General features: G+C 46.8%; 1 protein-coding gene across 1 annotated transcript; it reads left to right on the plus strand.

Moving 5' to 3' along the window:
- The first annotated feature begins 506 nt into the window (after positions 1-506).
- Positions 507-13,015, plus strand: LOC117060730 (serine protease inhibitor 2.1-like). The gene is made up of 5 exons (XM_033173246.1): positions 507-580; positions 7,820-8,415; positions 9,059-9,329; positions 10,771-10,921; positions 12,812-13,015. The coding sequence occupies exons 2-5, from the start codon at positions 7,836-7,838 to the stop codon at positions 13,013-13,015; spliced, it is 1,206 nt and encodes a 401-aa protein (XP_033029137.1). The 5' UTR covers positions 507-580; positions 7,820-7,835.
- Positions 13,016-14,263: the final 1,248 nt, after the last annotated feature.

The following is a 14,263-nucleotide window of genomic DNA, read 5'->3' on the forward strand; positions in this document are numbered from 1 at the left end:
GCCCAAGAGTCTCAGTGGTTTAAACCACAGCGCCACCCCCATTCCATGTATGTATATGTGTGTGTGTGTGTGTGTGTGTGTGTGTGTAACTAAGCACATCCTCCCTTTAATCACACTGCCTAGGCTTGCACCCCAGGGAAGTCACTTCGGTGCTGCTAACACAGCGGTTTGACTTTGCCCCCTGAGGCACACTCCATTGTCTAATGAGACATATGGATACCAACAAGAACAATCCACTCTGCACTCCATTGACAAAACTCCCCATATTCTGGGGGGGATAGCTGTCATAAGTCCCACTATTAAACTACAGCTCACTAGAACTGGATGCAGTTCAGTAGCTTGGCCATGACATATTTCGTGATCTTATTGGTGCTCAGCAGCTGATAGAAACCATCTAGGTGTCCTTACCTAATTGGCTGCTGCAGCAGCAGGTAGAAGCAAGCCAGGGTTATAAACTGAAGGTAACCTAAGGAGAAGAGAGCTTACTCTACAAGCAAGAGGGAAGAGCAAACATCTCAGCCCAAAGGAGCAAGTGCCAAAGTAATAAGAGGCACTACAGGACGTTTTGGAGAAAACCTAGGTATGTATAAAAAGGGTCTGAAAAGTAATTGTTCATAATACACCATCCAAAAAGGATAGGTTGAAAATGTTCATGATTTTCCAAATTACAGAGGGGAGGAGTAGAACTAGACAATGAAAGTGTTGAGTTAGGTGATGAGATAACCGACAAGGCAATGGTGTCCGGCAGGCACTGAGCTTCTCCTGTCAGTTATAGCAGAGATACACAGCAGCAGTCTGGTTTGCAGCAGCTTGTCTGTGTTGGAATTCTAGCAGTCAAATAAATCACCAGCCCTTGGCTTCTTCTAATCTACGAAGCTTTATTTACAGTGGCAAAGAATACATTCCGGGAGACAAAGCAGGCATTGCTCTCTCCCTCACGCCATAAATCAAACTGAACAGTGAACAGACTGAACAAAGGTAAATGCCCGTGTGTGGCACACGCCAGTGACAGAACGGAACATCCTGTGAGCTGTTGACCCTGTAAGCCCTGGGTCTCCTCACAGAAAGTGCAGGGAAAAGCAGGAGGAGGTATGTGGGGCAGAGACAACTAGCTGAATGCCACCTGCCCCCTTGCAGAAGTGGCATTTAACACCAGGGCCTGGTGAAGCTGCCTGAGTGGCTGAAGCAGCTCAGGACACTCCCCAGACTAGGACACCTTGCATTGGTGCTGAGGAAGATACAATGTAAGCTGGGCTGTCTTAAGCATATCTGGCACCGTGGTGCAAAGATCCCTCTGGCCACGCGCCCCCCTTTCCCAGAGTTGTTGACCTTTTGGCTGGCGGGGTGGCATGACGCGGGACCAGGACTCCCATGATGCAGGGGGCAATAACCAGAGGTATAGTAAGGTCACTGATCTTACAAGGCAACCCTCTGCATGTTTACTCAGCAGTAAGCCCTATCGACCATACTTTCTCCTAGAACTACAAGTGCTTAGAATTGTAGCCTTGGTTTGCTTACTGAAAACGTTTATGCTGCAAACCTGCTAAGCACATTTACTTGGGGGGCGGGGGGGGGAGAAAGAAACGGGAATGAAACCCCCAAGCACACTCTTAATGCTTTCCCCCTAAAGTCCTACTAGCTGCAGTCAAAAGGCTTGCAGATTCAGAGGCAAAACTAGAGAAGGAAAAGCTCAGTCAGTAGGTAGGTAGACCATTTCACTTTTAATGTTGTAGGGATGTGTATAGAAACTAGGTGAGGGGACACACACACACACACACACAAATACACACACGTATTTTCATTTCTTCCTCACGTTTATAACCAGGTCACAAAGACATACTTCAGTCTGGTTTAAAATGGTGTCTGAGCAATGGAACTACAGTGGTACCTCAACTTACGAATTACTCGACATACGAATTTTTCGACTTACGAATGAAAAAGGTGCCCGCACACCTACAAATTTTTCAACATCCGAAGGACATCCGTTGGCGGTTTTAGATGGGGTTTACTTGACTTACGAATTTTAGATGCGGTTTACTCGACTTACGATTTTTTCCCGAATTTTTCGTTTCCAATGCATTCCTATGGGGAAATCACTTTTTTCGACTTACGAATTTTTCGACCTACGAATGTGCATTCAGAACGGATTAAATTCGTAAGTCGAGGTACCACTGTACAATGTTCTACATTGCTGAGATGAAGTTGAAAGGGCAAAGGGCAGAGAGAAAGTGCCCAGATTATAGGTATGGATACGCCTTCCCCTAACAGGACACTGTGGGAGCGTTTCTTAGAGGGAACTTACAGGACTCTGAGCTTCAGCTCCTCTCATGTGCCTATGTAGCAAACATGCATCGTTGGTTTGACTGCATTGTAAAAAACCCCATAAATCTCAGGGTCATGGGTTCGAGCCCTTTGGGCAAAAAAAAAATTCTGCATTTTAGGGGGTTGGACTAGATGACCCTCAGGTTCCCTTTCAACTCTACAATTCTATTATTTTTATGCCACTTTTAAAAATTGATTTTCCATAATTTTAAACAAATTGTCACCAGACTATTACAAATTAATACAATTATTCTAAGCATCACACAAACCTTTAAATTCATGCTTATTGAGTAGTGCACATTTCCAAACGTGGGGCGGGAATCAAGTGGGAATTTTTATTCTGGATCCATAGGAAATGGTGACTATTCATTGCAAAGAACCATGTTGAACTGGAGTGTGGAAAGCAATGTGCTGGGCACGCAAGGCTGCAATCCTATCCAGAGTTACGCAAAAACAACATTCATTAGGATTTTCAGATTTTTTTTTAAATTCCCAACTTCTTCCCAGTGCATCACATAAATAAGTGAAAACTGAAGAGGACAATGTCATGCGCCCCCCCCAAAAAAATCCGACAGTTGAGGTCTCGCCTCTGCTACAGTATTTTCTTTGGCCCCAAGTGGCACCCCTGGGGTGGGGCATCGCTCCTTGCATATGACGTCATGACGCATGCACACAGAGCGGCGCATCTGCCCAGCTCAGCGAGGAGGGGTGTCACGCCAAGCATGACGCCCCTCCTCGCTGGCCTGCCCAGCTCCGTCCAGGGAGCCCAGCAGTGAAAAAAAGCTGCTGAAAGGGGGAAAGCCCACTTCCAGCGGCTTTTTTCGCCGCTGGCTGGAGGTGCCAATTGCAGGGGGTGGGGCCCCGCCCCGAGTTTCACCCCCCCAGGGTGCTACCTGGGGCAGCCCGCCCCCCTCCCCCTTGCTCCGCCTCTGGCTGCCAGAGCAGGAGGCAAAGCACAACATCCTACATTTCCTAGGACCTTCTGAATGATTCGGCCTTGGTTTCTGGGGTGTTGCTCCCTCTGAATCACTCCAAACAGCCTCCTGTTGCAAATCCATTTCCAAAAAACCCTCTTCTTGAAGTAGGCCATTAAAAACAATACCCAAAATTACCAAGCACACCCCTTCGCCTGTTTTCGGGCCACCCTGCAGAACAGGGCAGAGTAAATATGATGATGATGATGATGATGATGATGATGATGATGATGATGATGATACCTCACCCATCTGACTGGGTTGCCCTGGCCACTTTCAGCGGCTTCCGACAGATATAAAAACATAACAAAACACCACACATTTAAAAGCTTCCCTATATAGGGCCCCTGTAAAGGAAATCCCCTGTTCAGTCGTGGAACATCCCCAAGTGCCATGGGCAAGTCCCTCTCCTTCTTGGCCAAACCCTCCTTGCAGGGTTGTTGTTGTTGTGGAATCTTTGCAAAATGCGAAGGTGTCCCCTTACCCGCCCTGTCCTGACTTCCAGGATCAGAAAGAAATATTTATTTAAAAGAGAGCGAGCAGAGGGGAAGCCCTATTTTCTACCTTCAAAGCCCACAGCCCTGCAATGTCTCCTCTGCATAGCTGTCAACTTTCGGATTTGAAAATAAGGGATCAGCAGCCTCACCTATCCGGGGACAGTCACATGGCAGTGGTGGGCGGAGCCAGAAGCAAAAGTGGGCGGGGCAGCAATGTAAACTCCATATTTGTACATTGTGCAAGTACAGTCTCCCACCCACCCACCCCCAGCCCAGCAGGCCAGCCGCCGAAAGGGGGTCCTTGAGAAGAGGGTGACAAAGAGGCAGTGGAAGAGGTTCTAATAAATTTGGAAGGATACAGTTCCCTGTCTTGGGGAAAAGGAGATTAACATTCACACCAGGTATGAGATGTTCGCTACCCCTTATCACTGTGCTGCAACCATGAGGGAAAGGCGCCTTTCTCTTTTTTGTCTTTTTCCCCCTTTCCGTTTCTTTCCTTCCTTTTTTTTATTTGGAAAAAAAATGGGAGATGGAGTGAGCATGTGTTTTGGTGTGCTGTTGCTTTGAAGCGGGGCGGGCAGGGAGAGGTGAGCTGTGGGCACTGGTGTGACAGGAGCAGGAAGAATGGAGTTTACATAGGACAGTTTCATAGGACACCACCCCCACTTAGCGGCCATGTGGCCAAAGCACAGACCTTGTGGCCTCTCCCTCTCCCTCTCGCCTTTAACCCTTCATCGCCCGTGACTTGTGAGCCGGGCAGAAAGCAGTCCTTTTGTAAACCCGGGAATTATACGGGTTTTTCAGCCATCCGGGGGAGCAGCGGGAAATGTGTTTAGAAACGGGAGGTTCCCGGCCAATACGGGAGACTTGGCACCACTGCTCCTCTGTCTCAGATTCCTCCAGCTGAGATTAGCAGCTCATTCATTTCCTTTGCTGCACCAACACCTGCAGCTCATCTGCATCGCCTGGCACCCGTCTCTAACAACTTGCAAATCCTCACCGGGGAATCACGGCCACCAAACCAGAACTGACATCATTCAACTGGGATGTAAGAGAGCGTCTAGGAAGGAAGTGACAGGAGGCGAGTGGGGGGAAAGAACAGCTCACAGGCTTTGTAACATCACGGATGGAGGAGAGAGAGAGAGAGAGAGAGAGAGAGGAAGCTTCACAACTACAAGCCCGGCGAAGCTTCTCTTGCTTGTGTCCTCCCTCCTCCTCTCCTCCTCTTCTCCCCTCTCCCCCAATCAGGGGCGTTGCTGGGGAGGGGCGGTGGGGGCGGTACGCCCCCAGTGACAGGGTGAGCAGCGGCGGGTGGGGGTGCCAAGCGGCGGCCCCTCCCGCCACTCCCACGCGCCGCTGCTCCCTCCGTCACCCCGGGAGCAGCAGCACACGGATGGGGTGCTTCTGCCGCTTTTTTCCGGCGGGGGGGCGACCAGCGAGGGGGGTTGTCACGCTTGTCACCCCCTCCTCGCTGGTCACCACCCCCCGCCGAAAAAACCGCGGGGGGCGGGGAAAGCCTGGAAAGGAAGCAGAGCAGGCGCGTTTAAGCGCCGCTCTGCTTCTTTTTCCGCTTTCCGCCGCTTTTTTCGGCAGGGGGGGCCCGACCAGCGAGGTGGGGGTCACGCTTGTCACCCCCTCCTCGCTGGTCACCACCCCCCGCCGAAAAAACCGCGGGGGGGGGCGGGGAAAGCCTGGAAAGGAAGCAGAGCAGGCGCGTTTAAGCGCCGCTCTGCTTCTTTTTCCGCTTTCCGCCGCTTTTTTCGGCAGGGGGGGCCGACCAGCGAGGTGGGGGTCACGCTTGTCACCCCCTCCTCACTGGTCACCACCCCCCGCCGAAAAAAAGCCTCGGAAAGGGGGAAATCCCCCCTTTCTGTATACACGTGCGTCGTGACGTCATGATGACGTCACGGCGCGCGCGCGTCGTGCCCCTCCCCCAGGGGGTGCCTCTGCGCTGCCGCCGCCCCCAGCAGCGCAGAGGCTAGCGACGCCACTGCCCCCAATCCCAAATGAATACCGAGCTGTACAAACACAGTGAGAGTGAGGTGAGAGACCAGCTAGGAGTCTAGAAGTGGATGAAAAGGCGATGGCAAAGCACTCTCGCTCTCTCTTTCTCTCTCGCCCCTCTCTAGTCTCAACGAGATTGATAAATTACTCCACTACCCTACTTGAAAGGGAGCAAGGAAGGAGGACACTCGGAGGTCCCCAGCGGCAACATTTGCAAACAAAACAAAACAAAAACCTGGTGGGTCGGTGGGATGGCTGGCTGGGGTGGATGTGAAGCCAGGAGAGTGAGGGGAGGCTCCAGCATCTCCCTGCCGCCACTCCCCTTTTGTAGCGTGGGGTTAGTGATTTCAGTAAATGATTTCAGCTTTCTGACATAGCAGGCAGGATACAGCTTCTTCATGTAATACTCTTTATTCAGCCAAACAAGACTGGAGACTGAGGAGCGGGAAGCTACATTTATAGGGACAGAAGACTGGTTAGAAAGGATACATTTTGGAGGGAACAATCTCAGGCAATCACAAAGCTGCCTTTTGGTGGGCAATAAGACTGAGGATCCAAATACAGCAGCTTAAATGAACCAATAGTAGCTGTTCCTTCTGGAACAGAAAGGCAGTTACTTTACCCTAATGCGAATACAGACAATAGTAATACAGATATAAAAACCATTGAATCAATACACAACAGCTCCCCCACTCTCCTGGCTGCGAAAATGGTCTCCTCAGCATCCCCTTCCCTTCACACCGTCTCCCCGCGCCCCCCAGTGGCAGCTTCAGGAACTGCAGGGCTCTTTCCAAGCTCTGTTCAGCTCTCAGCTCTTCCCTGGAGTCCCAGACGACTCCAACTCAGCCCGGACTCCCAACCAGGAGCCCTCCAGAGCTTGGCGCCCTGGTGCAATGCGCCACTTGCACCACAGGGTACAGATGGGTCTGAATATAAGGCAAGCCTGCTGTGGATGATGGGCTACATCACTGGCAAGGATGATGAACTAGAGGGAACCCCAGCTGATGAAGTGTTACTTCATCACAATTTATTTATTTTAGCAAAGCAAATGGATCAATCAGGGCACAGTAAGGCCGCTGTCTGCTAGGATCCAAATATTGTGAGAATTGGAAACTCAGCAGCTAAATCCTAGAGGTAGGAAGTTGTTAAGAAAGCTAGTGCTTCATGTGATTCTAGCAGGGTAGCTGAAGGAGCCACAAGGCCCCCACTAATTTTGACTCATACCAACTGATTTCTTTGTTAAATCTAGACTATAACATCTTTATGGCCATTCTGGTCAATGGATTAAAAATAGCTATATACACCTAGAACAAACTGGTTTTGTTCCAGGGCAAAGAATGACTGATCCAATAAGAAAATCATCAAACATTCTTCATTTTAGTAAAAAAGCAAAAACAAATCAAAAACAAAACACTTTAGCAAGTCTCTCACTTCGAATTTTTTTAAGCACTTAATTGTGTAGAACCAAATTATTTAATGGAAGTAGTTAAGAAAATGAATTTGGCTCCAAATTTGTATAAATTCTGAAAGGCATATATATCCTTCTGTATACAAAGTAAATTACATGCAGGTACCACTATCTGCCTGCTCCATATGTGAAAATTCACTTATCCAAACTTGCTATGCACTATACAGATTCAGATATCTAAACAGGTAAGGTTTTCCCAGTTCCTTACTTCTTTGTTCTTTGTTTTGGTAGCAGCCATTTCAGGAAGAAACCTTGGGGAGAATGGGGAGAAGGATTGGACAAATCCCTGATTAGAAAAGTTCCCAAAGGAAATAATGGAAACTGTCAACTTGTTATATGCAAACACTCACCTAACAAATGATTTCAAGGGAATGCATTGTGGGACCTGTATGTATTTCTGTTACATAGTTCTGTAGAACTAGGCCACAAGCAACACATGAGGATGACTCATTCCCAGTAAATTTTGCTTTTGACCAAAATGAATTATTCAAGTATATTTCCATAGGAGAGTGCTAATACATTCTGTCTGGTGGTGTTTGCGGTTTTCTTTTTAGTGAATCTCAAATTGCAATGAAACCAACCATCCTCCTCTCCTTGTTACTGATTGTCCTTCAAGTCCACAGTGGTTATGGAGGTAAAGATTCAGTTCAAGAAAAGCTTGTTTCCAGCATTGACGACTTTGCCTTTAAATTCTCCAAACACATAACTTCACGTCAAGGTGCCAGAAATATTTTCTTCTCCCCTATGAGTATCTCCATGGCATTTTCACTGGTCGGCATGGGTGCTAAATCAAACACCCAAAAGCAAATTTACAAAGGACTCGGATTGAATTCAATTGACACAAGCAAGATACATGCAGGATTTCAAGAGTTCCTCAAGGCACTGACCAGTTCAAAACATGAAGGCACGGTGAACATTGGGAATGGCTTGTACCTAGCTAAGGGCATCAAAATAGCTACTAAGTACAATAAGGATCTCCAAAGTTTCTACAAATCTGAGATCTTTGCTGTTAACTTCAAAGACAACGTAGTGGCTGAAAAGCAGATAAATGATTATGTGAAGGACAACACTAAAGGGAAAATACCAGAAGTAGTTAAAGGCTTAGATCCAAACTCCATGATGGTTCTTGTGAACTATATCTACTTCAAAGGTATGTTGAAGAAAGATAAGTAATCAATATTTAAGGCTTTGAATTGTATTATTATTATTATTATTATTATTATTATACCCCACCCATCTGGCTGGGTTGCCAGGAGTATACCTTCAAAACAAAGGAAGCTTTACTAACTAAAGCACATCACTTTGTCATCATTGCCTGCCAAGTTATCAGTTGCAAAGGGGCGGCTTGAAAACTGTTGAAAGTCCCAAAACATGTAGCATTCAATGCAGCGTAAGAGAAGGAGACAAGATGAGTCTGAGGTGGCTAACCTGAAGGCTCCCAAATGTTTTTGGGTTACATCTTCCACCATCCTTAACCATTGGGCACGCTGGCTGACACTGATGGTGGTGAAGTCCAGCAACATCCAGAAGGCCCCAAGATCCCTGCCCCTGGATTTTTATCTACCAGGCAGGAAGCAGTTCCCCTTGAATCAGTCCACGTTTGGGCCCATGGGACCCCACTATTCCCATTCCTTCTCTCCCTTGCTATCTTCTGAAACATCAACAGCATGTTGACTTACCCTTGGCAATCTTCCTCCTTTGTCTGCACTCTCCTGATTCAACACACTGCTTTCATATACATGGCTGAAGGTTAATTCTCAAATAGGCAACTAACTCTTCCTTTTTTTTCTAAGATGAGTGGCAAGATCCATTCGATCCTGAAAATACAGAGAAAAAAGATTTTTTTGTTGATGAAAGGACAACTGTGAAAGTCGACATGATGCAGAAAAATGGCTATTTTAGACATGTACGCGATGAACAACTTTCCTGCTGGGTCCTTGAACTTCCTTACAAAGGAGGTGCTGTTGCCTGGTTCATTCTGCCTGACAAAGGAAAACTGAAGAAAGTTGAGGATGGTTTGCAGGGGAAAACTTTGTCCAAATGGAGAAAATCTTTTCAAACAGGGTAAGCCTTTCCTCTGCTGTTTCTATATGTCCCTGTAGTTCTTAGTATTTATTAACGCATGGAATAAAGGCATCTGTTTTTAAATCAAGGAGGACATATGTGCAAAGGACTCTGCCAACACACCAACAGAAGAGTCAGGAAACCAATTGTGGTGAAAACGATTACCGGTTATGTTTATTTAAAATGACCCCTTGGAGGAACTGCAAAACAAATTATACATGGCCTAAGCAAAATGTGGTGCATGAGGACAAGTTCCCTAAAATCAGGTCACTCCTGACTCCTGGGCATATTTACAAGTGATGCTCAGTGATGCAGATAAAATAACTGGAAGGGATACTTTCTTCTTTCACCAGGTTCTCTGGGTGAGCTTGATAAGTGCAGAGTGGCCCTGCTGGACCTGCCCCCTTGCCCCCAAATGTGCATGCCAAGCCTAAATTTCATCTCCAGTGACCCAGTACAAGGCTGAATAAGGAGTCCAAAGGTTGCCCTTAACTCAATACTGCCTCAGTTATTTACTCCCTGCCATCTCCTCACTTTCTTTTCCAGTTCAGACTAACAGCCAATTGAAGCAACCAAGCATTGTCACTACAAACAAATGACTCCCAGTAGTATGAAAGAGGCAAAAAAAGAGGTTTCTTGGGGCCAGTTAGGGACTATTGTGGGAATGATAAGGACCCTCCCTCTAGGTTAGTGTTGGGATTTGCCTACCTAATGTCTCAAGATGATCTAGGAGTCATGAACACTTCCTGGCTCATCGCCATCTTATTTTCCTTCACTGGGTCAGCAGGAAAAGATGCTTCTAAGATTCTCTTACCTGCAATGAAGCTTAGAACTTTGAGCTCTGCTCCCCAACTACAATATTTATTTGGTTAGCAGTATTTGCTCACCGTATTCCTGTGGGATTTAGTAAGCTATTCTTCTCCCCCTCTTGATAGCAGCAAAGAAACACAGACCACAATCAGAACTGATACACCCAGTGCAGTTGCATGTTTTGTTGGCTCCCGGGGCATGCATGTGGGACCAGGGGCTGGGCGTGAAGGGTAATCAAAACCCAGCACACCAGCCCAACCATCTCTGCTGCCACTGTGGGGCATGGAGGGTTCACGGGGCCACGCTGCAGCACCTGCTCACTCGCTCACACAGGAGTGAGCCAGCCCCCCCCCAATGCTGCCATTCAGCAAGAGCAGCACAGCAGCAAGACCCTCAGTGTCAGGCAGGGTAGGGATGCCTGCATGCTGGCAACTGGCTCATGCCCCCCACAGAATCATGCACCTGGGGATGCAGCCCCTGGCCCTCCCCACACGAAGCCTCTGGATACACCCCAAAAAGAAACTGTGAAATGCTTCCCTTTAAGTATATGTAGACCTGAAGCCGTAAATGCTGCATATTTCCAAACAATGTTTCTTATTGCCTATCATTTTATGTTTTGATTCTTGTTCAGAAAGCAATTTTATTTGTCCATCCCCAAATTATCAATGGCTACATCCTACGATCTCAAAGATTTGTTATCTGGGCTGGGCATTTCCGAAGTCTTTACTCCCAAGGCTGACCTAACTGGAATTACTGGAGGTGGCAAGCTGAAGATTGACAGGGTACGTATGTAAGTGTGGTCAGTTTGGGTATTTCATGGAACGTGATTGGACTTTTTACAAGATTAAGTATCTGGTGGAAGGCACTCCATGCCACCAAGGCCACCTGAGCCTCAAGTGACAGCAATGGATCCAGAAATACCCCCAAGCTGCGTACCCACTCCTTCAGAGGGAGTGTTACCCCATCAAGAGCAGGCAACCTCCCATCCATCCAATCTAGGGGACCGTCCACTAACGTCAGTCTTATCTGGATTGAGCTTCAGTTTGGTGCGAGTTTTTTTGGCTCATATCCAGTTCATTGTCAAGGCAAGACAACAGTCCACTGCCTCACCTACAGATGTAAAGGAGAAATAGAGTTGTGTGTCATCAACATATTGCTGACAAAGTACTTCAGATGATCTCACCTGGCATATTCATGTAGATGTTATGGGAGGTCACACACTGAGTTAGAACACTGAAACACATTTAAAACTACTTACATTCATAAAATGGGGGGGGGAGCTACAAATATACACCTCAAGGGTTAAAGGCCAGGGTCAAGAGATGCATCTTCAGCATTGGTCTAACATCTCAACCATCTCTCCTGAGTCAGATGGAACGGAGAGACAGAGCTGGGTGTCTATTGATGACACTTTACTCCAAATCTCTTGATTACATCTCCCTGAGGCTTCCTGTAGATGTAGAATAGCGGGGTTGGGGTTGGGTGGGGATTGAACCCTGTGGGACATTAGGCTCTGGAGACAAGGATGGAACTACAGTGCCCCCAACCCCAACCTCCTTGAAATGCCTCAGGAGGATACTGTTGTCAACAGTATCAAAAGCTGCCAAGAGATCAAAGAAACTGAGCAGTGTCATATTCCCCATCCCATCTCTCTCTTGATAAATATCAACAACAAGGGCAACCAAGTCAGTTTCAGTGCCATGGCAAGGCCTGAAGCCAGACAGGAATTGCTCCAAGTAATTAGCTTCCTCCAAGGATGCCTGAAACTTGATCACCACCATCTCTAAAGTACTTGTCCAGAAAGGGGATCTTCTTCTTATTTGGTGATCACTCGTAGCTGAGTAAGATTGTCTTCCATGAACATGGTATTAACAGTGAGTCCATACGTGACTGTGGAGGCCAGTTCTGGATCCACACATCCTTCCACAGTGGGGACATAGGCTTCCGGGTGGGAGTTGATCACGGTGAGGGTTTGCCAAATGTGCCTTCCTCTTAGCATGTTTCTCCCTTGCATCCTGCGTTTGAGTGTCTTCAAAGCCCATGACACCTTTGGCAAAGGTTGTTCTCCAACTGAAGCATTCGCAGGACAATTTTTCCAAATTGCTGGTGTTTATACTACATTTTTAAAGATTTGCCTTGAGAGAGTCTTTAAATCTATTTTGTTGACCACCAGCTTTACACTTTCCATTTTTAAGTCCAGAATAGAGTAGAAAAGGGATATTTGCCACTGGACAATCGTGTTTTAATACTTCTGGGTGCAGGGAGATTGTCTTAAGGAAAGAGTGCACTATCCCTTCCTTCAAGGCAGGTGGTACCTTTTCTCCTTCCAGTGAAGCATTAATCATTCCTGGTACCCACCCTGACAAACATCTGGGCCACTTCAAATAAAGTGGTAAATTTGTTATATCCTGCCTTTATTCCATGGAGCGCAATGTGTCACTCATGTCTCTCCTCCGCAAACATACATAAGGTCATTTTAGCCATGCATTGTATTCCTATATCCAACACACACACATCCTGTACCTGTGGGGAAGAACAGTGATTGGGGAAGTACTGGGAGACCATACTTTGAATGCGGATAGGGGGAGTATACATGTGTCTCCCTTTTCATCTGTGATGTGTTGGAGGCTGTGGTGGTTTCCAGTAAAATACCCGTTTTCCCTCCTGTGCAGGCTTCTCACAAGGCTCTTCTGGATATAAATGAAAAAGGCACCGAGGCAGCAGCCGCCGTCTTTATGAGCTCTGGGGTTGGAGCTGCTCCTGGTCCCCCTCCCATTCCTCTAAACTTTAACAGGCCGTTCTTATTTTCCATAATGGCATCAGTTGATGGGCCCATGCTTTTCATGGGGAAAACAGTAAACCCAGTTCAACCATGAACATAAGGGGACCATTCCGAGGCTTCCAATTGCCAGCTTTCTTAGTGATGAAAGAGCCCGTTCCCCTTTGTTATACAAATGCGGTGGAATCAGCCCAATATCAAAACCAGCAGTTGATTTTAAGGATGACTATGCCACTGACTACAAACTAAATGTAAAATAAAGTTGAGAGTAAAACACTATTGCAAGTAGGTGAAATTTATGTGCCTCATTTCAAATGTGTAACATGTTTCCTGCCCTGAAAAAGAACTTAGTAGAGTGCAAAGTCCTAGGCAAAAGCTCCCTAAGGCTTTTAGATAAAGAGGGGCGCATCAGCTGCCACAGCAAACATGTACAGTCAAACCTTGGTTTCTGAATGGGTGCATTTTTGAACGTTTCGGCTTCCAAACACCAAAATCCCAGACATAAGTGCTCCAGTTTTTGAATGTTTTTTGGAAGCCGAACGTCCGACGCGGCTTCCGCTTCCGCAACTGTTTGCCTTTATACTCTTGAAATTTTCGCATACTGCAGAGACTTCACTGTGCCTGTTTTAACACTTCACCATCTCCCTTACTGGAAGGGAGACACTCACAATCTTTTCTTAGAACCAACATGTCTGCTTTTGTCAATTGGGCCTGGGCCTTGAAAGGTTCACCACGAGGGCTCAAATACCAGGAACAAAAGTTTGAGGTCATGGTGGATTGCTCCATGTAGATTTCAACCTAATGTGTGGTTGCTGTGGAAAGGGGAAATTCCATGCAGGCTTTAGGATTCCTACATAGCTTGTGACAGACATTGCTTCTCAGTTTATAGCTGCAGATTTTGAGCAGTTCCAGAGCATGACTTTGAACACATTACTTCCAGCCCACAATATCCACATTATCCTAAACTAGGGACTATAGGCTATAGCCCAGCACAACTCTTGATGAGCACACACCTTAGGACAACTGTTTCTTCCTTGAAATTAAATTCACACCAACAGGGCCTAATATGAGGAAAGCTGCAGAGTGGGACAGGAAAACTAAAGAATCCTACAAATACTTTTTACAATAATCACTATTCTGCTAGTGTACTGTCTGACTTGAATCCAGGAGACCCTGGTCTGGCTAAATTGGACAATGAAAAAAGATGGAAGACTCCAACCAATGTGAAGAAGCACTTGTCACCCAGTTCCTATGCCATCAAGACCAATTGAGGAGAATTCATTAGAAATCATGGATATCTACAGTTAATGTCAAAGACTACACAAAGAGAAGAAGTGATCCCCTA

The sequence above is a fragment of the Lacerta agilis genome, chromosome 1 (genome assembly GCF_009819535.1).
Source record: "Lacerta agilis isolate rLacAgi1 chromosome 1, rLacAgi1.pri, whole genome shotgun sequence".
Taxonomy (NCBI): domain Eukaryota; kingdom Metazoa; phylum Chordata; class Lepidosauria; order Squamata; family Lacertidae; genus Lacerta; species Lacerta agilis.

Excerpts from the sequence above, each read along its gene's own strand:
- LOC117060730 (XM_033173246.1), top strand. The coding sequence starts at position 7,836 with ATGAAACCAACCATCCTCCTCTCCTTGTTACTGATTGTCCTTCAAGTC. Across the intron at positions 9,330-10,770 it reads AGAAAATCTTTTCAAACAGG|AAAGCAATTTTATTTGTCCA; the intron begins GTAAGCCTTTCC and ends ATTCTTGTTCAG. Across the intron at positions 10,922-12,811 it reads GCAAGCTGAAGATTGACAGG|GCTTCTCACAAGGCTCTTCT; the intron begins GTACGTATGTAA and ends CCTCCTGTGCAG.